Source organism: Pan troglodytes, chromosome 21 (assembly GCF_028858775.2).
Source record: "Pan troglodytes isolate AG18354 chromosome 21, NHGRI_mPanTro3-v2.0_pri, whole genome shotgun sequence".
NCBI lineage: Eukaryota > Metazoa > Chordata > Mammalia > Primates > Hominidae > Pan > Pan troglodytes.
This window is the reverse complement of record NC_072419.2, coordinates 26,861,228-26,884,423: the sequence shown is the minus strand read 5'-3', so window position 1 is coordinate 26,884,423 and position 23,196 is coordinate 26,861,228. Positions and strand designations below refer to the sequence as shown.

General features: G+C 43.2%; 1 protein-coding gene across 15 annotated transcripts in view; it reads right to left on the bottom strand.

The window, feature by feature from the left end:
- Nucleotides 1–23,196, bottom strand: part of CFAP61 (cilia and flagella associated protein 61) — a 306,350-nt gene that overhangs the window by 4,592 nt on the left and 278,562 nt on the right. For all 15 annotated transcript variants that reach the window (XM_016937529.3, XM_016937533.3, XM_016937534.3 and 12 more), the window contains one exon: nt 10,518–10,608. In XM_016937529.3, coding sequence (XP_016793018.2) covers nt 10,518–10,608 — 91 coding nt within the window. The remainder of the gene's footprint in view (nt 1–10,517; nt 10,609–23,196) is intronic.

The following is a 23,196-nucleotide window of genomic DNA, read 5'->3' as shown; positions in this document are numbered from 1 at the left end:
CACCCACACTCACGCACACTGGGACCATTTAGACATGCCAATTAACCTTTTGTGTCTGGCTCTTTTCACTTAGCATAGTGTTTTGTTTTTTTCTGATCTTTGAACTCCAGTGTACCTGGTGAAAACCCACAGTGCACACAGACATGGGCAGAACATGCAAACTCCACAGACAGTGGCCCGGGAATGACTGTTTTCCTCATCAATGTTACAACGAATGGATGTTATTCAAGGACCTACTGTATGTCTTCTTTTGAGAAGTGTCTATTCAGGTCCTTTGCTTATGTTTATATCAGGTCATTTGTTTTCCTGTTAGTGAGTTGTTTCCTGTTAGTTAGTGAGTTAGTGAGTTATATAGTTGCCTATATATTTTGGATATTAGCCAAAATTGGATATCATACATCAAATCAGATGTATGATTTGCAAATATTTTCTCCCAGTCTGTGGGCTGTCTCTTCACTCTGTTGTTTTCTTTGCTGTGCAGAAGCTTTTAAATTTGATGTAGACCCACTTGTCTGTTTTTGCTTTTGTTGCCTGTGCTTTTGGTGTCACATCCAAAAAAATCCTTTCTGAGACCAACGTCAAGAACTATTTCTCCTATGTTCTCTTCTAGAAGTTTTACAGTTTCCGGTGTTATGTTTAAGTCTTCACTCCATTTTGAATTGATTTTTGTGTATGGGCTGAGAGAAGAGTCCAATTTCATTCTTCTGCATGTGGAATGTTCCCATTTTCCCAATACCATTTATTGGAGGGACTGTCCTTTCCCCATTGTGTGTTCTTGGCACTTTTGTCAAAAATCAATTGACTGTAAATGTGTAGGTTTATTTATGACTCTCTATCCTGTCCCACTGGTACATTTATCTGTTTTTATGGCAGTACCATGCTGATATGGTTTGGCTCTGTGTCCCCACCCAAATTTCATTTCGATTTGTAATCCCCACGTGTCTGTCGAAAGACAGAGGTGTTTGGATCATGGGGGCGAACTATGCTGAGAACTATGCTGTCCTCATGATAGTGGGTGTTCTCATGATAGTGGGTGTTCTCATGATAGTGGGGTGAACTATGCTGAGAACTATGCTGTTCTCATGATAGTGAGTGAGTTCTCATGAGATCTGATGGTTATAAGTGTTTGGAAGTTCCTCCTTTGCTCTTCTCATGCTCCTGCCACCTTGAGAAGAAGGTGCTTGCTTCCCCTTCCACCATGATTGTAAGTTTCCTGAGGTTTCCCCGGCCATATGGAACTGTGAGTCAATTAAACCTCTTTCCTTCGTAAATTACCCAGTCTCAGGGAAGTTCTTTATAACAGTGTGAAAATGGACTAATACACATGCTGTTTTGATTACTATGGTTTTGAAATATATTTTGAAATCAGGTAGTGTTATGCCTTCCGTTTTTTTTTTTCTCAAGATTGTATTGGCTATTTGTGGGTCTTTTGTGGTTCCATATGATTTTTAAGATTGTCTTTTCTATTTCTGTGAAAAATGACATTGGCATTTTGATAGGAATTGCATTGAATCTGCAGATTGCTTTGGTTAGTATGGACATTTTAACAATATGAATTCTTCTAATCCATGAACACATGATATCTTTCCATTTATTTGTGTTGGCTTCAATTTTTTTCATCAATGTTTTATAGCTCTCAGTATAGAGATCTTTTAACTCATTGGTTAAAAACTCCTAAATATTTTTTTTGAGGCTTTGTAAATGGAATTGCTTTCTTAATTTCTTTTTCAGATAGTTTATTGTTAGTGTATATAAACATTATTTTTTTTTTTTTCGAGACAGAGTCTCGCTCAGACTGGAGTACAGTGGCATGATCTCGGCTCACTGCAACCTCCGCCTCCTGGGTTCAAGAGATTCTCCTGCCTCAGCCTCCTGAGTAGCTGGGATTACAGGCACCCGCCACCACATCTGGCTAATTTTTTGTATTTTTAGTAGAGATGGGGTTTCACCATGTTGGCCAGGCTGGTCTTGAACTCCCGACCTCAGGTGATCTGCCCGCCTTCGCCTCTCAAGGTGCTGGGATTACAGGTGTGAGCCACCACGCCTAGCCAACACTACTGACTTTTGTATGTTGGTTTTGTATCCTGCAACTTTACTGAACTCACTTATCAGTTCCAAAAGTTTTTTGGTGGAGTCTTTAAGGATTTTACGTGTATAAGATCATGTCATCAGCAAACAGAGACAATTTCACCTCTTCCTTTCCTAGTTGGATGTGTTTATTTCTTCTTTTTCCCTGATTGCTCTGGCTAGGAATTCTGATCCTATGTTTAATAGAAGTGGCAAGAGTAGGCATCCTTGTCTTGTTCCTGATCTTAGAGGAAAAGCTTTCAACTTTTCACCACTGAGAATGACGTTAGCTGTGGGCTTGTCATATACGGCCTTTATTGTGTTCAGGAATATTCCTTTTATACCTAATTGTTGAGAGGTTTTTTATTTTCAATCATGAAAGGATGCAAATTTTGTCAAATGCTTTCTCTGCCTTCTAGCATAATGTTTTGAGGTTCATGTGCTTTGTATCAGTACCTCATTTCTCTTCATGGCTGAATACTATTCCATTGCGTGGCTAGACCACATTTGTTTATCCATTGATATGTTTTGTATTATAACCATGCTAGTGGCTGTAAAGTGGTATCTCATTATGGTTCTGATTTGCATTTCCCTAATAATTGATGATGCTGAACATATTTTCATGTAAATAGGTTTACTTCTGGACTCTGAATTTTAGTCCATTGATCTATATATCTATTCTCATGCAAGTACCACACTGTCTTGGTTACTGTTGCTTTGTAGTAAGAAAATGTGAGTTCTTCAACTTTGTTCTTTTTTTCCTCCAAGATAGTTTTGGCTATTTGGAGTCCCTTTCATTTCCATAGGAACTTAGGACTTGCATTTCTTTTTAAAAATGCCCTTGGAATTTTGACAGGATTGTACTGAATTGTAGATTGTTTTGGGTGGTATTGCCATCCTAACAATATAAAGTCTTCAAATGCATGAACACAGATGTTGTCCCATTTATTTAGGTAGTCATTCACTTCTTTCAAAAATGTTTTGCAGTTTTCAGTGTATAAGCCTTGCACTATTTTGGTTAAATTTGTTCCCAAGTATTTTATTCTTTTTAATGCTATTATAATAATTATAATTGTTTTCTTCATTTCATTTTCAAATTATTAACTGCTAATATGGTCTGGATGTTTTTTTCCCTTCAACTCTCATGCTGGAATGTGATCCCCAATGCTGGAAGTGGGACCTGGAGGAGGTGTTTGGGTCTTTGGGAGGATCCCTCATGAATGGCTTGCTGCTGTCCTCGTGGTAATGAGTGACTTCTCACTCTGAGTTCATGCCAGATCTGGTTGTTTAAAAGAGCTTGGCACCACTTCCCTCTCTCTTTTGCTCCCTGTCTTGCCATGTGATACACTGTCTTCCGCTTCACCTTCCATCATGACTGGAAATTTCCTGAGGCCCTCACCAGAAGCAGATGTCAGTACATGTACTTCATGGACAGCCTGCAGAACCATGAGCCAAATCTCTTTTCTTTATAAACTACCCAGTCTCAGGTGTTCTTCTAAAGCAATGCAAACAGATTAATACAACTGATAATGTAGACAATGGATTATTGTGTGTTGGTTTCACATTCTGCAACTTTGCTGATTTCATTTATTAGCTCTAATAGTTATTTTGTGGATTCTTTAGGACCACATCACCTGAGAATGGAGATAGTTTCACTTCTTCCTTTCCAGTGTGGATGTCTTTTATATCTTTTTCTTGCCTGATTGCTCTGGCTAGAACTTCCAAAACCATGCTGAATATAAGTGGTGAAAGCAGGCATCCTTGTCTTATTCCAGATCTCAGGGATAAGAATTCAGGTTTCAGTAATTCATTACTGAGTGTAATGTTATCTGTGGGTTTTTCATAAACATCATTTGTCAGATTGGAGACATTCCCTTCTATTGACAGGTTTTGTTTTTTTTTTTTTTTTAGTGTTTTTACCATAAGAATGTATTTGATTTTGTCAAATGCTTTTTCTGCACCAATTGAGATGATAGTGTTTTTTCCCCTTTGTTCTTTTTTTTTTTTTTTTTTTTGATACGGAGTCTTGCTCTATTGCCCAGGCTGTAGTGCAGTGGCACAATCTTGGCTCACTGCAACTTCTACCTCCTGGGTTCATGAGATTCTCCTGCCTCAGCCTTGTGAGTGGCTAAGATTACAGGTGTGTGCTACCATGCTTGGCTAATTTTTTTGTATTTTTACTAGAGACAGGGTTTCATCATGTTGGTCAGGCTGGTCTCAAACTCCTGATCTCAAATGATCTGCCCGCCTTGGCCTTCCAAATTGCTGAGATTATAGGCGTGACCCACCGCACCCAGCCTCCCCTTTGTTCTATTAAAGTGGTGTATTACATTGATTCATTTTTATATGTTGAACTACCCTTACATTCCTGGGGTAAATCTCACTCAGCTGGGTGTTTAGTCCTTTAATATGCTGCTGGATTTGGCTTGCTAATAATCTGCTGGCTATTTTTGCTTCTAAATTTAAAAGGGGTGTTGGTCTGTAAGTTTTCTTTTCTTGCAGTGTCTTTGTCTAGCTTTGGTATTAGGGTAATGCTGATCTCATTGAATAGTTCCAACCTCTTCTATATTTTGGAAGAGTTCAAGAGAATTGGTGTTAATTCTTTAAATATTTGATAGAATTCACTAACAAAGCCATCTGGTCTTGGGCTTTTCTTTGTGTGAGGTTTTTGATTATTGATTCAAGGTCTTTACTTGTTATAGCTCTGTTGAGATTTTCTATTTCTTCTTGTGTCAGTTTTTAGTTTGTTCTTTTTTTTTTTTTTTTTTTTTTTGAGATGGAGTCTTGCTCTGTGGCCCAGGCTGGAGTGCAATGGCATGATCTCGGCTCACTGAAACCTCTGCCTCTCAGGTTCAAGCAATTCTCCTGCCTCAGCCTCCTGAGTAGCTGGGATTACAGATATGTGCCACCATGACGGGCTAATTTTTGTATTTTTGGTAGAGAAGGGGTTTCACCATGTTGGTCAGGTTGGTCTCGAACTCCTGACCTCGTGATCGGCCCACTTTGGCCTCCCAAAGTGCTGGGATTACAGGCGTGAGCCACTGCACCCAGCCTAGTTTGTTCATTTCTAATAATTTGTCCATTTCATCTAGGTTATGTAATTGGTTGGCAAATAATTATTCACGGCATTTTCTCATAATCCTTTTTTATTTCCATAAGGTCGATAGTAATGTCCCCACTTCTATTTCTAACTTTAGTAATTTGAGTCTTTTTTCTTAGGCAGTCTAGCTAAAGGTTTATCAATTTGGTTGATCTTTCCAAAGAACTAACTTTTGGTTTTATTGATTTTCTCTATTTTCTTATTCTCTATTTCATTTATCTTTGTTCTAATCCTTATTATTTTCTTCTGCTGGCATTAGGCTTACTTTGGTTTTCTTTTTCTAGTTCCTCAAGTTATAAAATTAGGTTATTGATTTGAGTTGTTCTTTTTATGTAGGCACTTATAGCTTTAAATTCTGCTTTCTTTGGATCTCATAAATGTTGGTATGTTGTATCTTAGTTTTCATTCATCTATTAGCATTTCTAATATCCCTTTTTTATTTCTTTTTTGACCCACTGGTTGCTTAAGAATGTGTTATTTAACTTCCACAAATTTGTGAATTTTTCCAATCTTCCTTCTGTTATTGATTTCCAGCTTCATTCCGTTGTGGTTGGAGAATATAATAATTTTAATCTGTTAAAATGTATTGACACTTGTTTTGTGGCCTAACATATGGCCTATCCTGGAGAATGTTCCGTGTGCACTTGAGAAGAATGTGCATTCTACTGTTGAACAGAGAATTTCATCCACGACTGTTGGGTCCACTTGGCTTATAGTGCTATTGAAGTCATCTATTTCCTTATTGATCTTCTGTCTGGTCGTTCTAGTCATTATTGAAAGTAAAATACAGAAGTCTGCATTATTGTTTTAGAACTATTTCTTCTTTCAATTCTGCTTTTATTAATATATTTTGGGGTTCTTTTGTTAAGTGAGTATATGGTTATAATTGTTGTATCTTTCATAAAGGATTTTGAAGGATCATTTTGACTGAATAAAATTTCACCTTGGTCAGTGATGCTGTGGCTTTGCCTGCAGCTAAATAATGCAGTGCCAGTGTTCCTCTCTTTACCTCCACAAGAGCATTTCAGATATCTTGGAATGAGTTTGCTTTTTAAAAATAAATGTTATGAAGATTTTTTTTTTTTTTTTTTTTGAGACGGAGTTTTGCTCTTGTCGCCCAGGCTGGAGTGCAATGGCATGGTCTGGGTTCACTGCAACCTCCACCTCCCAGGTTCAAGCAAATCTCCTACCTCAGCCTCCCGGGTAGCTGGGACTACAGCCGCTCACCACCATGCCCAGCTAGTTTTTTGTATTTTTAGTAGAGACAGGGTTTCACCATGTTGGCCAGACTGGTCTCGAACTCCTGACCTCGGGCGATCCACCTGCCTCGGCCTCCCAAAGTGCTGGGATTACAGGCATAAGCCACAGAGTTTTGCTCTTGTCTCCCAGGCTGGACTAAAGTGGCACAATCTCAGCTAAATACAACCTCTGCCTCCTGAGTTCAAGAGATTCTCCTGCCTCAGCCTCCTGAGTAGCTGGGATTACAGGCACTTGCCATCATGCCTGGCTAATTTTTTGTATTTTTAGTAGAGATTGGGTTTCACCATGTTGGCCAGGCTAGTCTCGAACTCCTGACCTCAGGTGATCTGCCTGCCTTGTCCTCCCAGAGTGCTGGGATTACAAGCATGAGCCACTGCAGCCGGCCCATGTTATAATGATTCTCATCTTCATAACAGATGACTTCTAACAATATTCATAGATAATAGATAGATAATGGTCTTTTCTTCCTTTCTTTACATGTGGAAGAAGAAAATTGATATACCAAGCTCTAGGATATGATAGTTAATGGGATTGAACTTGTGTACTTCCCTGAAGACAAGGTAGAAGGTGAAATAAATGGTTTACATCATTTGAATATTTTTAAAAAATTAATTTTAATTATTATGAGTACATAATAGTTGTGTATATTTATGGAGTACATGTGATATTTTGATACAGGCATACAATGTGTAATGATCAAATCAGGGTAAATGGAGTATCCATCACCTCAAGCATTTATCATTTTTTTGTGTTAGAAATATTCCAATTCCACTCTTTTAGTTATCTTAAAATATAAAATAAATTAGTGTTAACTATAGTCACCCTATTGTGCTACCAAATACTAGATCTTATTCATCCTATCTAACTGTATTTTTGTACCCATTAACCATCCCCACTTTATCCACCCACTTCTTGCCACCCTTCACAGCCTCTGGTACCCATCATTCTACTATCTCCAAGAGTTAAATTTTATTTTTTTTAAGCTCCCACACATGTGTGAGAACATACAATATTTGTCTTTCTGTGTCTGGGATATTTTACTTAACATAATGTCCTCTAGTTCCATCCATGTTGTTGCAAATGACAGGATTTCCTTATTTTTATGGCTAGGTAATATTCCATTGTGTATACAGACCACATTTTTTTTTATCCATTCACTTGTTGGATGCTTAGGTTAATCCCCTATCTTGGCTATTGTGAGTAGTGCTGCAATAAACATGAGTGTGTAGGTATCCCTTCGATATACTGATCTCCTTTCTTTTGGATATATACCCAGCAGTGGGACTGCTGGGTCACATGGCAGCTTTATTTTTAGCTTGCTGAGGAACCTCCAAACTGTTCTCTACAGTGGCTATACTAATTTTCACTCCCACCAACAGTATGTGAGGGTTCCCCTTTCTCCACATCCTCGCCAGCATTTGTTACTGCCTGTCTTTTGGATAAAAGCCATTGTCACTGGGGTGAGATGATATCTCACTGCAGTTTTATTTCTCTGACGATTAGTGATGTTAAGCATTTTTCATATACCTGTTGGCCATTTGTACCTCATTTCAATATTTGAGAAAAGAAATTATGATTATTCTTTAGTGCAGGCTATTCATTTTATTTTATTTTCCTAATACCAGACTCTTTGGTGAAATTCCTGTATATCTGATTGTGTGGCTGTCGTTTCCACAGCAGCCCTTCTCCACTGTCACCTCCACTGCTGCTCGTGGTGGCCAGCACTCACTGGGCCACTCTTCTGTGCCATCGCACACTTCCCCTCTGCTACTCCTCCACAGCTCTCTGAGGTGGGACGGCTGGCCCCGGTTCTGCAGGAATGGGAGGGTCTGGCAGAGGCCACACTGCATAGTCCAGCTGAGCTAGGCAGACACCACTCTATGCATCACCACTTCCTGTGGCCTTTCCCATTTGACAAACGAAATGCTGAACATAGAACAATCCTCCAGTGGAGATTTTTTTCTTCCAGAGGTTTCATTTTCTGGAAATCTACAAGACCCACAAGAATGGCTGGAGGGCCTTTAGTGTGTCTTGGGCAAAGGTCCGTGGCCACTTCTGGTCTGCTGCCTGGGCCTGCTGTCCACATTGAGTTCATAAATGGGTCCACAGCAAATATCCGTACACAGGCAGAAGTTTGAGGGTATCTCAGTGAGTTGTATGAAAAGTGGTGGATGCCTTGGGCTTGACGGTTTCCATGGCTTCCCTTTTAAGCTTTAAGACTAAAACCCCCTGGCTTTGTGCACAATGTTAACTGAAGAGCTCAGATCTGGGGTTAAGAAAGACAGAGGCACAGAGTTTTGATGGGATCACTTGGAAACGAAGGGCCCTTTACTGTAGGGGCAGTAGGAAGCTGCGGATGACATTCTGCAAGGAAGGAAGGTGTCTGAGGAGCTGAGCATTCAGTGAGCCCCAGCCTTACAACTCGGGTTCAGGTTTCCAGTTAGGTTGGCCTCCTGCAGCCCTGGGTGAAGTGTAGGGCTCTGTTTGGCCTGCAGCATCTTTAGTGGATTCCATTGCCACATGCACGCCTTCAGCAGCCTCTGACCTGGGCATTCAGCCACCCAGCCCTCCACTTCCCTCAGCTGCATTTACTTGCTGGATCCTAAGCCACTGCTGTTTGGTTTTAACTTTAAACCTCTGTTTCCCAATCTAAGCCTGCTTCAGATTAGGAAATGATTTACAGTTCCCAGCTGGACCCTGGGAGTGAAACTGAAAAGTGGGGGCACTGAGGAGAAGGTCCCAGGACACGCACTTCGGCCCTGTATGGTTCAGTAACCATGTTCCCGCTTTGGGGTGAGACACCCCGGAGTGTGAAGCTTGCTGTGTCACCATGGAGCTGATTTAAAATCTCTAAGCTGGTCGGGCGCGATGGCTCACGCCTGTAATCCCAGCATTTTGGGAGGCCGAGGCGGGCGGATCACCTGAGGTCAGGAGTTCAAGACCAGCCTGGCCAATATGGTGCCCTGTCTCTCCAAAAATACAAAAATTAGCTGGGTGTGGTGGCGGGTGCCTGTAATCCCAGCTACTCGGGAGGCTGAGGCAGGAGAATCGCTTGAACCTGAGAGGCAGAGGTTGGAGTGAGCTGAGATCACGCCATTGCACTCCAGCCTGCACAACAGAGGGGGACTCCATCTCAAAAAAAAACAAAAACAGAAACAAAAAACTCCAAAAACCCCTCTAAACTTCAGTTTCTTCACTGGGAAAGTCAAGCTGATAACAGTGGCTCCTCCACTCTCCTTAAATCACAGCAAGAGCTGTGATTAAGTGGGGCACGCACTGGGAACAGGGTGCGCGCTCCCTAGCAGTGCCGTCCAATAAGGTGCGTGGGGGCTCCCAGGAGGAAGTGACAATGGAGATGTGGGAGTTGCCTATGTAGACGGTAACACGAGGTAGAAGCTAACCCAGGCCCCAGCACTTGGCTGAGTGAAGCAGGGTAGAGCCAGGCTGGAGATTCAACCGCTCTCTGAGCACAGCTGTTAACGTTCCACAGTTCTGCTAGAGATTCTCATATTGAAAGAAATATTTTAACTTAAAGTTTCACAAATACCTCACTATTTATACTTTGGGGTCAAATTTCTTGCTGAGCATGCAGCCCTTGGGCTACGCAGCCTAATGTCCAGTTAATTCTGTAGTATTTTGAGAAAGAAGTTCTGGTTATAAAAGGAGTGTGCTTTTGAGGCACACTGGATGGCTTCCCTGTACATCTTTAAAAGAACACACACACACATATGTTCCGCAAATGGCTGGCAAACACAGGCAGAAACTAAAGGAATGCAACGTTCGTTCTTGAGGGCAAGTAGATGCAACTCAGATTCAGTTTTCTGCCAGCACTCTGAGCTGATCAGAAAAATACAGTTCTTTAAAAAAAGGAAAAAGAAATTTGCCCCCATAAAAAGATTTAAATAAAATCACTTCCCCTGAAATAACACAGTCTGCATTTACATGCTCCGCAGTTTGTTTATATGAGATACTGTTGTTTTAAAAAGTAAAACCATAAAATGGGAATGTAGGGAAAAGTCTAAATGATCAACAGCTATCAGCTGCTTATAATTTGCAAGGAATAATCCACATATCCATTAATCACTCTTACCTCCTTGGAGGCTAAGATTTGGCGTAACTCTTTCCTGAGATCAATAAAACGATCGTGGAACAGGGCCAGGCACCACGGCTCGGTGAAGTAGCTGGTAAGGAAAGAAGAGACTCAGTGAGCTGGCAACCCTCTCATTACCACTAATAAAGTATTTACCTGCTTTTTTGCCTTTATAAATTACAGTTCTGGCCTCATTGCAATCGTTTGCTCATAAAATGTCTTGTGGAACAGCCTGACCAATCAATTTTTTAAATGGATGTTCCTGCTGTAAGGCCAGGTCCCATAATTACATTTAAAGTGGTTTAATTCAGAGCTGGGGCAAGACCCAGTGAAGAATCCTGATTTTATCAGAATTTAAAAGCCTGAAGACTTGTAAAGAACGGTGTCTCCATTATCTGCCCTCGTTTGAGAAAAACAGATTGCAAGATTAACTGCTGCATAAATAAATTAAATTTGGGTAGACAATAACACAAATGTTGTTCATCATTAAGCTTTCTAGATTAATAATGGCCAGAAAAACAGGCTGCCTTGGTGCTGCAACATGCTGTTCGCACGGTTGCATCGACGCTTAATTGAATCTCTTGTAGGAGAGCTGCATTTTTTGGTGTTCATATTTGCTAACTTTTCACTGAAAGCTGAAATGCTTTCTTATATGGAGAACAATAAGATTATCCTTTATTTAACTGGAAAATTTGATGCATTTTTGGAATAACCAAGAACTCTTATTGGTATTTTAACTCTTACTTTAAGTGTCTTGGAACAGGCAACTTAACTGCTTCAGGGTCAAAGCCACGTCGCTCAGGTGGGCTTTGCTCTCCTCTGGATGGGAGCTAGCTGTCCTTATTACTGTTTATGGATGTTGTGTGTGCGCACACGGGAAGGAAAAACCTGGTGCCCCCATGTGAATGGGCACCTTCCGTTTTCCAAGACGTAAAAGTTAGTTCTTAGGGATGGAGGTAAATTGTCCCAGGGGCCACGGGGGCACTAGAGGACAGATACGACGCCGAGAGTCTGTGTTAGGGACAGCCTGGCACTCAGCAGTATCAGGCCTCACCCCACACCCACTCGCTGGATCAGAACACGGCATCAGTTCCTGCTGACTCGCCCGCGTTGCTGTTCAGGTGGTATGTTCATCCAGCTGTTAACACACTGTCTTTCCTCAGCGGCTGAAATCCCCCATGTTTGTTTCCATGGCACCATCGGAGCTCCCACCCCCTTGGTTTTGGGGGTCTACGGCCACCTCCGTCTGGTGGCGGAACCGCCTGCTCGCTGCTTTCCTCATTTCCAGTGCTGTCTGTTCCAACAGCCCAGGTGCTCTCGGGCCATGCTCCCTGCCCGGCGCCTTTACAGCTCTGCTCTCTGTGTTGCCCGTCGGGGACCCTTCATCATCTGCTTCAGAGAGGGAGTTCTGTGAAGTCCCACTTCCCTTGGGAACCCACTGTGGTCTGTCATGAGCTCTGGCCCTCCATCTAAACACCCAGGTTCCCACAGCCTTATCATGCAGAAGAGCATCACTGCCCTAAAAAGCCCTCTGTGCTCTGCCTACTCACCCTCTCTCCTTGCCTCCCTCTGAACCCCTGGCAAATTAACTTTGGAGGAACTTGAATTGTATTAGAGAAAATGGGGGCTGTGTAGCAATTTTTGTAAAACATTGAAAAAAATCCTAGTGTCCAGGTTTTATTTCAGAAATAGAGTGGTGTTCTCCCAACCACACAACAATACACATCACACTTGCCAGCAACTCTAAAGGGAATGGATTTGCGACTTGAGGCTGTGCACTCCAGGTGCCCATGGTGGCTGGCCCAGGGCTGGGCCTCGGGGCCCAAGCTCCTGGCAGAGACCTGCATGGTGAGGGCAGGGCTCAGACCCGGCTGCTTTCCCCTATCCAAGGAGAACTTCAGCACCAGCTACAGGCTCCCAGGTGAAGGTGGCCAGGAGGAGTGAGGGTGTCTCGGATCTTGTGGGCTTCCTAAAATCATCCTACAGCAGCAGCACGGCAGCTTTCGTCATTCAAACTGGAAAAGCTCTGAATTTAACCAAACCTATTTTACAATTGATCGTAACGTTGAGTCAAATGAAGGTGGTTTCCTTTTGATACAAGAATGTTAGGAAGAAATTCTACTTTAAGAAAACTTTTAGGAACCAGGTATGATGTGTCATGCCTACAATCCCAGCACTTTGGGAGGCCAAGGTAGGAGGATCACTTGAGACCAGGAGTTCAAGACCAGCCTGGATAACACAGTGAGACCCCCATCTCTACAAAGAATAAAAAATAAAAAAAAAATTAGCCAGGTGTGGTGGTGACATATGCCTGTGGTCCCAGCTACTAGGGAGGCTGAGGTGGGAGGATCACTTGAGCCCAGGAGTTCGAGGCTGCAGTGAGCTGTGATCACGCCACTGCACTCCAGCCTACTGCACTCCAGCCTAGGTGACAGAGTGAAACCCTGTCTCTAAAAAAATAAAAATAAAAGTTTTAGACCTCCCCCAGGTTGAACGATTTCTATGCTTTAGCCTCCTTCTGTATCCATAGGAAGGAGAGGGGCATCTTGGATCCTGGTGAAGCTTAGGGCCAGGTTTCTGCATTTTTGGCCGCCAGGTACTATGGTGCTATCAGCATTCGTGATGAGCTTTTGGGAAATTTGTATTTCCATGAATATTGTGAATTTTAAAAATAAAAAATATTAACTTTTTCCCCCAATTTATATTCAAAAGGGGAAGACTACTAGGAGCCATGAAGTAACCCACACAGACTGCCGTCTAGAAATCTTCAGGAGAGAGGGCCAGGTATGCACATGGCTCCAACGCGCTTTTTAAGGGGCTGTGTGCACGTGGGCATCAATGCCACAAAAATCATTTTTGCACAGCTGGGAGAAAAAAGTTACACCTCTTCAAGACTGAAATAGAAGACATTACTGTCTCTGTTCATGCTGCCAATGGCCAGCCTGGTTTATCTGGGAGGACTTACATTCCCCATCACTTCTGCAAGTAATACACTTTTCCAAGAAGCCCTGGGAGATTTTGACTTGCAGAACTGAATTAACCATTTCTGGTCGATATAGTCCGATCATTAAGCAATTGACTAGACGTCTCCAGAGGTCATCCTTGCCTGCTCATCCAGGCAGTTACATCGACAGACTCATGAACTGAGTGGGGATGTGAAGGCTGGCTTGGCCATTAGACACGCTGAAGGCTGAGGAAAGCTGATCAACATAACACACTGGGAGAAATTGTAGGAAAAAGTCCAACACATCTACGGGGAAAGAGAAGTGGTAAAGGTGTCCTTTAAAGGCCGGGATCTCAAGTCCAAGGCCAAGGCCTTCCTGGCCAGCAGGAAAGGAGTGCTGCGACTGCAGGCCTGCCCTTTCCAGCATTGGCACAGCGTGGCGGTCCGCGCTGAACTATGCACCAGGTGGCAAAGAGGAGGCGGGTGGCAGGGAAGAAACATATCACTTTTTCCAAGATTTTTTTTAACAAAAAGCATTCTAGTTTTCTCTTGGCATGAAAAAAAAGTGTCTACTTTTAGAGCTGTTCACAGGCTCCCCAGCTGACACTCACGCCTGCAGAGAGGGCTGCTGGAAAGTCAGGAGTCACTGTTCTCCAGGCAGGCAGCTGCCGCCAGGGAGGCCTGCGGGTTTCCTTAAGGAATGATGCTCTTGCTTGTACATGTCTTTTTTGGCACGGTGGAGGGCAGACTGTTCTCCTTCTAAGATGCCTGCCCGAACGTCAAGCTCAGCCATGAGTGTCAATCTTGTGATGCCAGAGGATACAGCATAGCTGGTGGGGCTTGCCTCTCTATGAAGCAGCCTGTGTCCTGTCTCCATTCAATACACAGAAGGTAGGCAGTGATAAATATCATGGTAGCAAACAGATACCCAAGGCCAGGTATGATATATGGACGCATCTACTTTGGCCTGAATGACATTTGGAATTTGGGTTTCAGGCCTTTCTTTGATGAGTCAGATTAGGCAATGCTGTGTCCTCATTTTCGTGGGGCAGCTATCAGCTCAGTTGCCAGGGATGGCCTCCGTGGTTCGTCCTTGCTTTCCCACCAGTCTGGCCAGAATTGCTCCTCTCCATTGGTCACAGCAGGCATCTGGGTGTGCCAACCCTGGCAAGAGGTCTGGGTGAGAGGGAGGCAGGATTGTAAACACCTTTCCTAAAGCCCCTGTGCCCCATGACCTCTTCCATGGTGGGACGTCTGCTAAGAACACTAGAACCATGTCCTAGCTTTCTTTTTTATTCTATCCATCCATCCATCCATCCATCCATCCACCCATCCATCCATCCATCAATCCATCCATTTATCCATCCACCCATCTATCTGTCCATCCATTTATCTGTCCACCCATCTATCCATCTATGCATCCATCCATCCATCCACTCACCCACCCGTCTATCCATCCATCCATTTATCCATCCACCCATCTATCCATCCATCCATCCATCCATCCATCCATCCATCCATCCATCTATCCATCCATCCACCCACCCATTCTGTCCATCCATCCATCCATCCATCCACCCATCCATCCATCAGTCCATCCATTTATCCATCCACCCATCTATCTGTCCATCCATTTATCTGTCCACCCATCTAGCCATCTATCCATCCATCCACCCACCCATTCTGTCCATCCATCCATCCATCCATCCATCCATCTATCCATCCATCCACCCACCCATTCTGTCCATCCATCCATCCATCCATCCACCCATCCAGCCATCAGTCCATCCATTTATCCATCCACCCATCTATCTGTCCATCCATTTATCTGTCCACCCATCTAGCCATCTATCCATCCATCCATCTATCCATCCATCCATCCACCCACCCATTCTGTCCATCCATCCATCCATCCATCCATCCATCCATCCATCCATCCTAACAGGTCTAGTGAGGCCTTCCTAAACCCTGTCTCCTTATTTCCAGTGGCTGCTTTCCTCTGGTCCTCTTCCTCTGCTGCATCACACCACCCCTCAACAAACATCCCTTCCTTCCCCGTGCTTCCACGTAAACTTTCTCCCTCTCTTCTCTGTCCCAGGTGTCTTCAGAGCTTCTGACATTAACGGCTGCAAGGAAGGAGAAGACCTAGGGTTCAATTATTTGCCATGAATCGAATATGGCCCTCACGCCTGTGTCAAACATGTGAAGGGCACTGAGGGTACCATGGTGAGAGAAAGCCCCTGCCCCCAGAAATGCACACATGGTGGGTGGGGGTGGAGAATGTCAGAGCCACTTATGATGGCCTGGCATGGCAGGGCTGCAGAGGGGTGCACGATGGGGAGGCGGAGGCTGGAGTGTGCTCTACAAGGCCTGGCACTGTGACCCTCTTGACCTCACTTCTTTGTCCTCTCTGCAGCTTCATCCCTAGGCTACCTCTCTTGGGCTAGTGTTTGCCAAACTTCAGTCACTTGGGAATCAATCGTTTTCTGTGTGACTACATTACTGAATACTTCCAAATTTTCTTAAAAGAAATTTTTTTTTTTAGAGACAGGTTGTTGCTTTGTCACCCAGGCTGGAATACAGTGGCACAATCATAGCTCGCTGCAGCTTCAAACTCCTGGGCTTAAGTGATCCTCCTGCCTCAGCCTCTCAAATAGCTGGGACTATAGGTGCACACCATCACACCTGCCTAATTTTCTATTTGGAATCTTTTAGAAACGGGGTCTTGCCATGTTGCCCAGGTTGGTCTCAAACTCCTAGCCTCAAATAATCCTCCCAAGTAGCTAGAATTACAGGCACCAGGCGTGGCCCAAAATTTTCTTTACATTGATTTGTCTTTAAAAAAACTGAAATAATTACTTTTGTCTTGTCCAAAGTAATGATACCTACGAAATCACAGGTTTGATGTGCTTGTTATGTTTTATTCTAATTCCTGTTGGAACAAATCCATCATTAGTAAGATGTGGCTGTGCTGCCTGAGCTATCCTGCATACCACCTGGTGGGTGCTTGCTACACTCTGGGAGGCATCCTGTTCTATTATAGCTTCATGCTGGAGGCACACTTAGATTCATCTGGGGACGCAAACCCACAGACTCTGTTGCACACCATTTCTGTGCATTATCTCATTTCATCCTAATTCTAATCCTAGAAAGTGGGACATGCTGGCCCATTTTACAGATGAAGACATAGATTCAGAGAGCTTAAATGAGTTGCCCAAGGTCACAGAGTTAATAAGTGGCTGAACTAGGTCCTACCCATAGTTCTGTGTAACCCATGCTCTGAACAACTGTGCAACCAAATCCTATTTCCTTATGCTTTTTCCCGAGTCTTTCTAGCAACTCTCTTAATCACCCCAGTTTCCCAAGTATCCCCTACATTAGCTAGGATTAGATATGACTGAAATTACAGAAAGTTTCAAAGTAACTGTGGCTTTCAAAAGGCAGAAGTGTATTTTTTTTCATGTAGAGAAGGTCTAGATGGGGAGTCTAGGGCTGCCAGCGTGGTTCCATGGACATCAGAGCAGAGTACATTCATAGGGGCCTTGGCCTCATGATTCAAAATGGCTGCTGAGCTCCAGCCATCACATATATGTTCTGGGATGAAGTATGGGAAAAAGAGGACTCATCTGCTTTCTTCTAAGGAGAGTTCCTGGAAGTTTCACAAAGCACTTCCATTTATATCTTATTGGCCAATGGTTCGCCATATGGCTTTCTTGGTTGCATGGGAGGCTGGGAACCACTGTCATTTATTTTAGATATGATGTACTTCCTTATAAATCAGAATTCTGTTCCTGAAGGGGAAAGAGAGAATGGATGTTTTATCAGCTGTGATACCCCAAAGACTCTACAGCATCTACTTTTAACAAAAATCTTTTCTTAAATTTATGAAAATTGGGAGATGTTTTTGGTTGAGGTTTCCAGAGCTAGAACATGTTTATCACTCTAGACTCCAACTACTCCAAAACCGAACACTCTGGGGAAAAAAACCCACAGAATATTTTCCATGTGTGACTTCTACCTCCAAGCCAGTGGGAAACTCCCTGTATCCTCAGAGTCCTACATGTTCCCATCTGGCCCAACCTGGCTTAACTGCAGAGAACAGGCACAATTTGCATTCACACTGTCAGGTAGGGTTATGATCATTTTATTCTACTCATGAAAGAATGTAAATTCATGCATTTCAGTACAATTTTCAAAAATAAGAATAGGAACAAGTAAGTATTTCTAGTTATTCCTGGGTTTGCTTGGAAATGAGACCCCATGACACGAGCAGACACAGCCCTGATGCCCTGCAACAAAAAATCCCAAAGACTGAAATGGAAATCTGACTGACTATTTCCTTGAGTTCAGCCTGAGTTTGCAAGAATCTGTATCCAGTCAATTTTTTGATTGCTTTGAGGCAGATCTAGAAAGGTAAGATTAATGATTTGGAAAGCAAAACCAACTAGTTCTTTGATGACCAGTTGTAATTGTCACATGCTATGATCTACATAACCGAAAGAGCAGCAGCCTCAAAATATAATTTGGCTGTGGTCTCATTGTCACAACACAGAGCTGGCCTCAGATGTTTCCTGCTCTGCAGAAAAATGGCTTACAATTCATTGGCACTAAGACTGAAATTCTAATTTTCAGCAGAAATCAGCTATTTTCTGAATGGCTTGTAAAATTCCTCTCTCTTAATGCTACAGAGCACTGTTTTGCCAATGATCCTGGTTTACCTGGGAATTCAGAGGCTAACACTATGGCCACACACAGCGGCTTATGCCTGTAATGCCAGCACTTTGGGAGGCCGAGGCAGGCGGATCACTTGAGGTCAGGAGTTCGAGACCAGCCTGGCCAAGATGGCGAAACCCCGTCTCTACAAAAAATACAAAAATTAGCAGGGTGTGGTGGTGCATGCCTGTAGTACCAGCTACTTGGGAGGCTGAGGCAGGAGAATTGCTTGAATCCGGGAGGCAGAGGTTGCAGTGAGCTGAGATTGTGCCACTGCTCTCTAGCCTGGGCGACAGAGCGAGACTTTGCCTCAAAAAAAAAAAAAAAAAAAAAGAAGAAGTTAACATTGCTTAAAACTAGGTGCCTTCCACACCCTGGGCTCCCTTGCCTGGCAGCGCTGGTGCTGGGAGGCACTGCTTTGCAAGGCTTTCTCTGCTCCAAGTGCATGGATTGCCTCTGCTGGAGGCCACTGGGACCAGCATGATGTGTGTTGTCTGTGAGCTGAACACCCAGAGCTGTCTCAGAGGGAAATCCTGACCAGCCCACAGGCCCCACGACCTCCCCTGATGAGGGAGGGAGGCTGTGCTCTCTTGCAAGCACAAGTTTTCCTTTAGGCCCTTTGATGTCTATAAGAACACAGAATCTGACCTTCTGTGCCTTCATCAAGTCATATTTGCTCTGGACAGGACCAGAAATTCCCTGCCACCCTTGCAACCAGAGTCTTAGTTTTCAGAATGTTGAAGAATTACCTGAAGGATCTGTCTGCTGTCCATTTGTTTTTCTGAATCCCAGACACTCAGCCCAGGAACAGCTTAGAAGATGGAATATGTTAATTCATGAATTACGAATCTAGCCAGTGCTAACATTTCTCTCCTTGCTCTGATCTCTAAGGAGTGGGAAGCCACACATGTGGGCTGAGTGGGTGATCCATTCTCAGGATGCAAGTTGACTAAACAAAGACCGGTGCTTGCATTGGTGGTCTCTCCATCTCAGCTCAGATTGGTGTTGCTGACCTGGCCTCAGTTTCCCGTTTACTAATGTCCTTTTTCTTTTTACCCCAGCTCTGCCGCTTGTCAGCTTATGTAATCTGGAGCTAGTTAGCTTTAGTCTCTCTTAGTCTCAGTCTTCTTAGCTGTAAAACGGGGATGATGATGGTCCTTCGTTCCAAGAGTTACTATCCGAATTCAAGGAGACACTCCAGGTAAAAGATTTGGCGTTATGCCTGGCACAGGGGAGAGGCTCCGTATCAACGATTATTACTGCTATTGTTCTTAATTATCCTATTGCATATGTTTGTGTAGGCTGCTTCACATCCTTTCTGGTGTGAATCAGAAACTAAAATATTAAAATACTTTTTTGTTTGCTGCTTAATTCAAAGAAAGTCTTTTTTTGGCATAACTGCAGTTTTTCTCCTCAGGGAATGCTTTTCCTCCATTCGAAAGTACTGCATAAATTAATTTGCCTGCCATTTTATAGAGCAATAAAGGTAAGAGGACATCATAACTAGCCTTCTTGAAGTTTTGTCTTTCACTAAAGATTTATGTGGAAATAGGCCAGGTACAGTGGTTCATGCCTGTAATCTCAGTGCTGTGGGAAGCTGAAGTGGGAGGATTGAGGACAGGAGCTTGAGACCAGTCTGGGCAACACAGGGAGACGCTTGTCTCTACAAAAATTAACAAATAAAAATTAGCTGGGAGTGGTGGTGCGTGCCTGTAGTCCTAGTTATTTGGGAGGCAGAGGCAGGAGGATCACTTGAGCCCGAGTTTGAGGCTGTAGTGAGCTATGATCATGCCACAGAACTCAAGCCTGGGCAACAGAGTGAGACCTTTTTTAATTTAAAAAAGAATTCTGTGGGAACAAATAAAAATCGCATGGAAATTGTTAAACTGAGGCCTTACTTTTTTTGTGTCTGAATTGACGAAAATTAAATACAAACTGTCCAAATGGAGTTATTTCTTTGCTGTTTTGCCTGCTTACTACATTGGGTGAGCCAAGTAAATCAAAATAGTTAAACCAGTTGTTCACTGAACATATTCAGATGGCAGTTGGGAAAAGTGGCCCCGGAATTAAGGCCCAGGCATTCTAAAGCCCAGGCAGGCTGAATTTTCTTCTGACCTGTCTGACTTTTGGTCTTACTTGCCAGAGTGAACCAGTTTTCTTGTAGAAATAGCATAATGTTTATACACTTAAGAATTTTGTTTCTATTTAAGTTTATCCTGAAAGCACAGCCGCGGGTCATTCACACACTTTGCCATGGTGGGAAGCTGGGTTTGGCAGTGCCTTACAGCAATGTCTGCCGTCAGGGTACAGGACTGAGTCCTAGTGCTCCGCCTCTTCCCTTTTAGTCCATCTACAGTATTTCTTTGCACATTGCTGGTTTCTTAGGGGCTGCACTAATTGAATTTGCACAATAAATCTAGTGCCCTGGAAGTTGGCCAGCTATTTACATTGATTTGTTATATAAGTTCAGCACTAATAGTATGAGGCAAGGTTAGCATTTAATTCTGCAGAAAAGGGGAAGCTCTTAGTGCTTCAGCTTCCCTTCCTGTGCCTGTCTGCTCTCATTCTGCTTCTCTCTTCATAGAGAGCACAACCATTTTCCTTTAATTAGGCTGCAGAGAGCCCAGGCCAGCATTAGGCCAGGCGGCCACTCAGCCTCACTCACAATCATGCCCATTTCCTATCTATTTTCTGTAGGAAAAGAAAAAAAAAAGTGTATATGTGCACATATAAACCCCCACGAGTCAGGGGGACAAAAGAGCCAGATAGAATGACCTTTTGTGAGGCTGAGGCTGCAAGAACTAGCAAACCCCACAGAGCAAGATATTTCACTCCCTTATTATTCTTTTGGTTAAAGTAATGGCTCTTTAAATTCTGAACAAGTGCTTAGTAGAAATATCATTGACCAGGACAGAACACACACACACCATGTTTGAAATGTGTTTAAAATAATTTTAAAAATAAATAATGAATACATGTTAAAAATAATTCTCTTTCAGCAAATAGGCTTTTCTAATTAATATGTTCCTTTTTTTTTCTAAAGCTTTTACAGAGAGAATAATAAACCACAAACTGTTTCTTCACTTTTTTTTTGTCACTCTTAGGATTTCAGGGTTGTGGTTTCCAAAAATCAAGCATGAAAATTTAACTAACATATTCCTAGTTCATATCTCACCAAAACACAATAATGAGGGTAATGGATTACAACCCACAGAAGAGTGCAGGAATCCATAAGTCCACACTGATAAAAATGAATGAATGAGTAAATAAACGGAGGAGAAGGGACAATTCTTCCTTACAGTAGGATGCTAAGTAATAAATATATAAGAATTATGGAAGTAGAAAAATCACCATTTGGTAAACAGTGCAGTAATAGTTATTTCAGCCAAGAATTGTCCATGGAGTCTAAAATTTGTAGAAGAAATTATGAGACATAAGGTATTTATATAGTCTCAAAGTATCACTAATTAGTTATGAAGGTAAAAATACCTGTATAAATCATCTCAAAGTAGCAGTTTTCCAGGGGGAAGAACCCTGCAGCCTCCATTCTAACCAAGTGATCACAGTTAACAAAACTGCTGGGATCCAGCTCACCAGCTGGTGAAGGACACTTCAGTCAGAGAGAGGACATTCTCTTGAATTCCTCACAAGGTATCAGAGCCCCATTTTTTTAGAGCTGGGAGGGATAAGAGATTACAGATTTTGGCAACCTTCTTGTTCCACAGGTAGGAAAACAGAGGCCCACTGCTGCACCTGCTGAAGCCCCCATGGTCCGGTCCAGGAGCCAAGAGCCACCAGCGGCTTCTGAGCACTTAAAATGTGGCTGGTCTGGGCCAGGTGTGGTGGCTCACACCTGTTAATACTAGCACTTTGGGTGGCTGAGGCAGGCGGATCACTTGAGGTCAGGAGTTTGAGACCAGCCTGGGCAACATGGTGAAACCCTGTCTCTACAAAAAAATACAAAAGTTAGCTGGGTGGGGTGTCACATGCCTGTAATCCCAACTACTCAGGAGACTGAGGTGGGAGGATCACTGGAGCCTGGGAGGCAGAGGTTGCAGTGAGCTGAGATGGCGCCATGCACTCCAGTCTGGGTGACAGAGTGAGACCCTGTCACAAAACAAACAAACAAACGAAAAACGGCTAGTCTGAATTGAGATGTACCTCCTGTATAAAATACACACTGAATTTTGAAGATAATGCAACAAAAATGTAAAATAGCTTATTACTGTTTTTGTATTGACTAAATGTGGAAATGACAATAGTTTTGGATATCTTGGGTTAAATATAATATATTATTAAATTAATTTTCTCTGTTTCTTTTTATGTTTTTAATGTGACCACTAAAAAGGGTACAATTTTGTATGTGGCTTGTTATATTTCTACTGGATATCACTGGTCTAGATAGAAAGGTGAAGAAAGTGAGTCTGTTGACTGCCTCCTGTGAGCATCATTTCAAATGCAAGGACGAATGTGCAGTGGGCCCAGCATCCAGAGGTGCTCTGACAGCAAGAGATGACGGACATGTAAAGAGAACCACAATACTGTACAATATTGTGGGATGATGGCTGCACTAGAGCAGGCGGGAGCTCCGCCATCACTCACAGGCGCTGCGTACAGAGGCACAGGGAGGATCTACTGAAGCACTGGAGAAGGAGTCAGTGTTTGCAAGGGAAACCAGGCCCGGGAAAGCGTGGAGGCACAAAGCAGGCAGGGCCTGCTGGGAATGACAGGTGGTTTGACTGCTCTAGCGTCCAGTCGGATGCAAGGTGGGGGGCAGTGGGTGGGGCAGACTCTAAATGCTTGTGTATGGGGCTTGGACTTTATCTCCCAAGTGATGGAAAGCCATAGGAAGGCTTTAAACAAGTGAGTGCTGTGGACATCCTATTTATGTTTCAGAACAGGTGCTCTGGAAGCCATGTTGAGGCTACACTGGACAGGGTATGGCCGGAAGCAAAGGGGCCCTGCTAAATGCAGCTGCAGTGGCAGCAGATGACTGGAGACACATTTAGGAGGTGAGGGAGA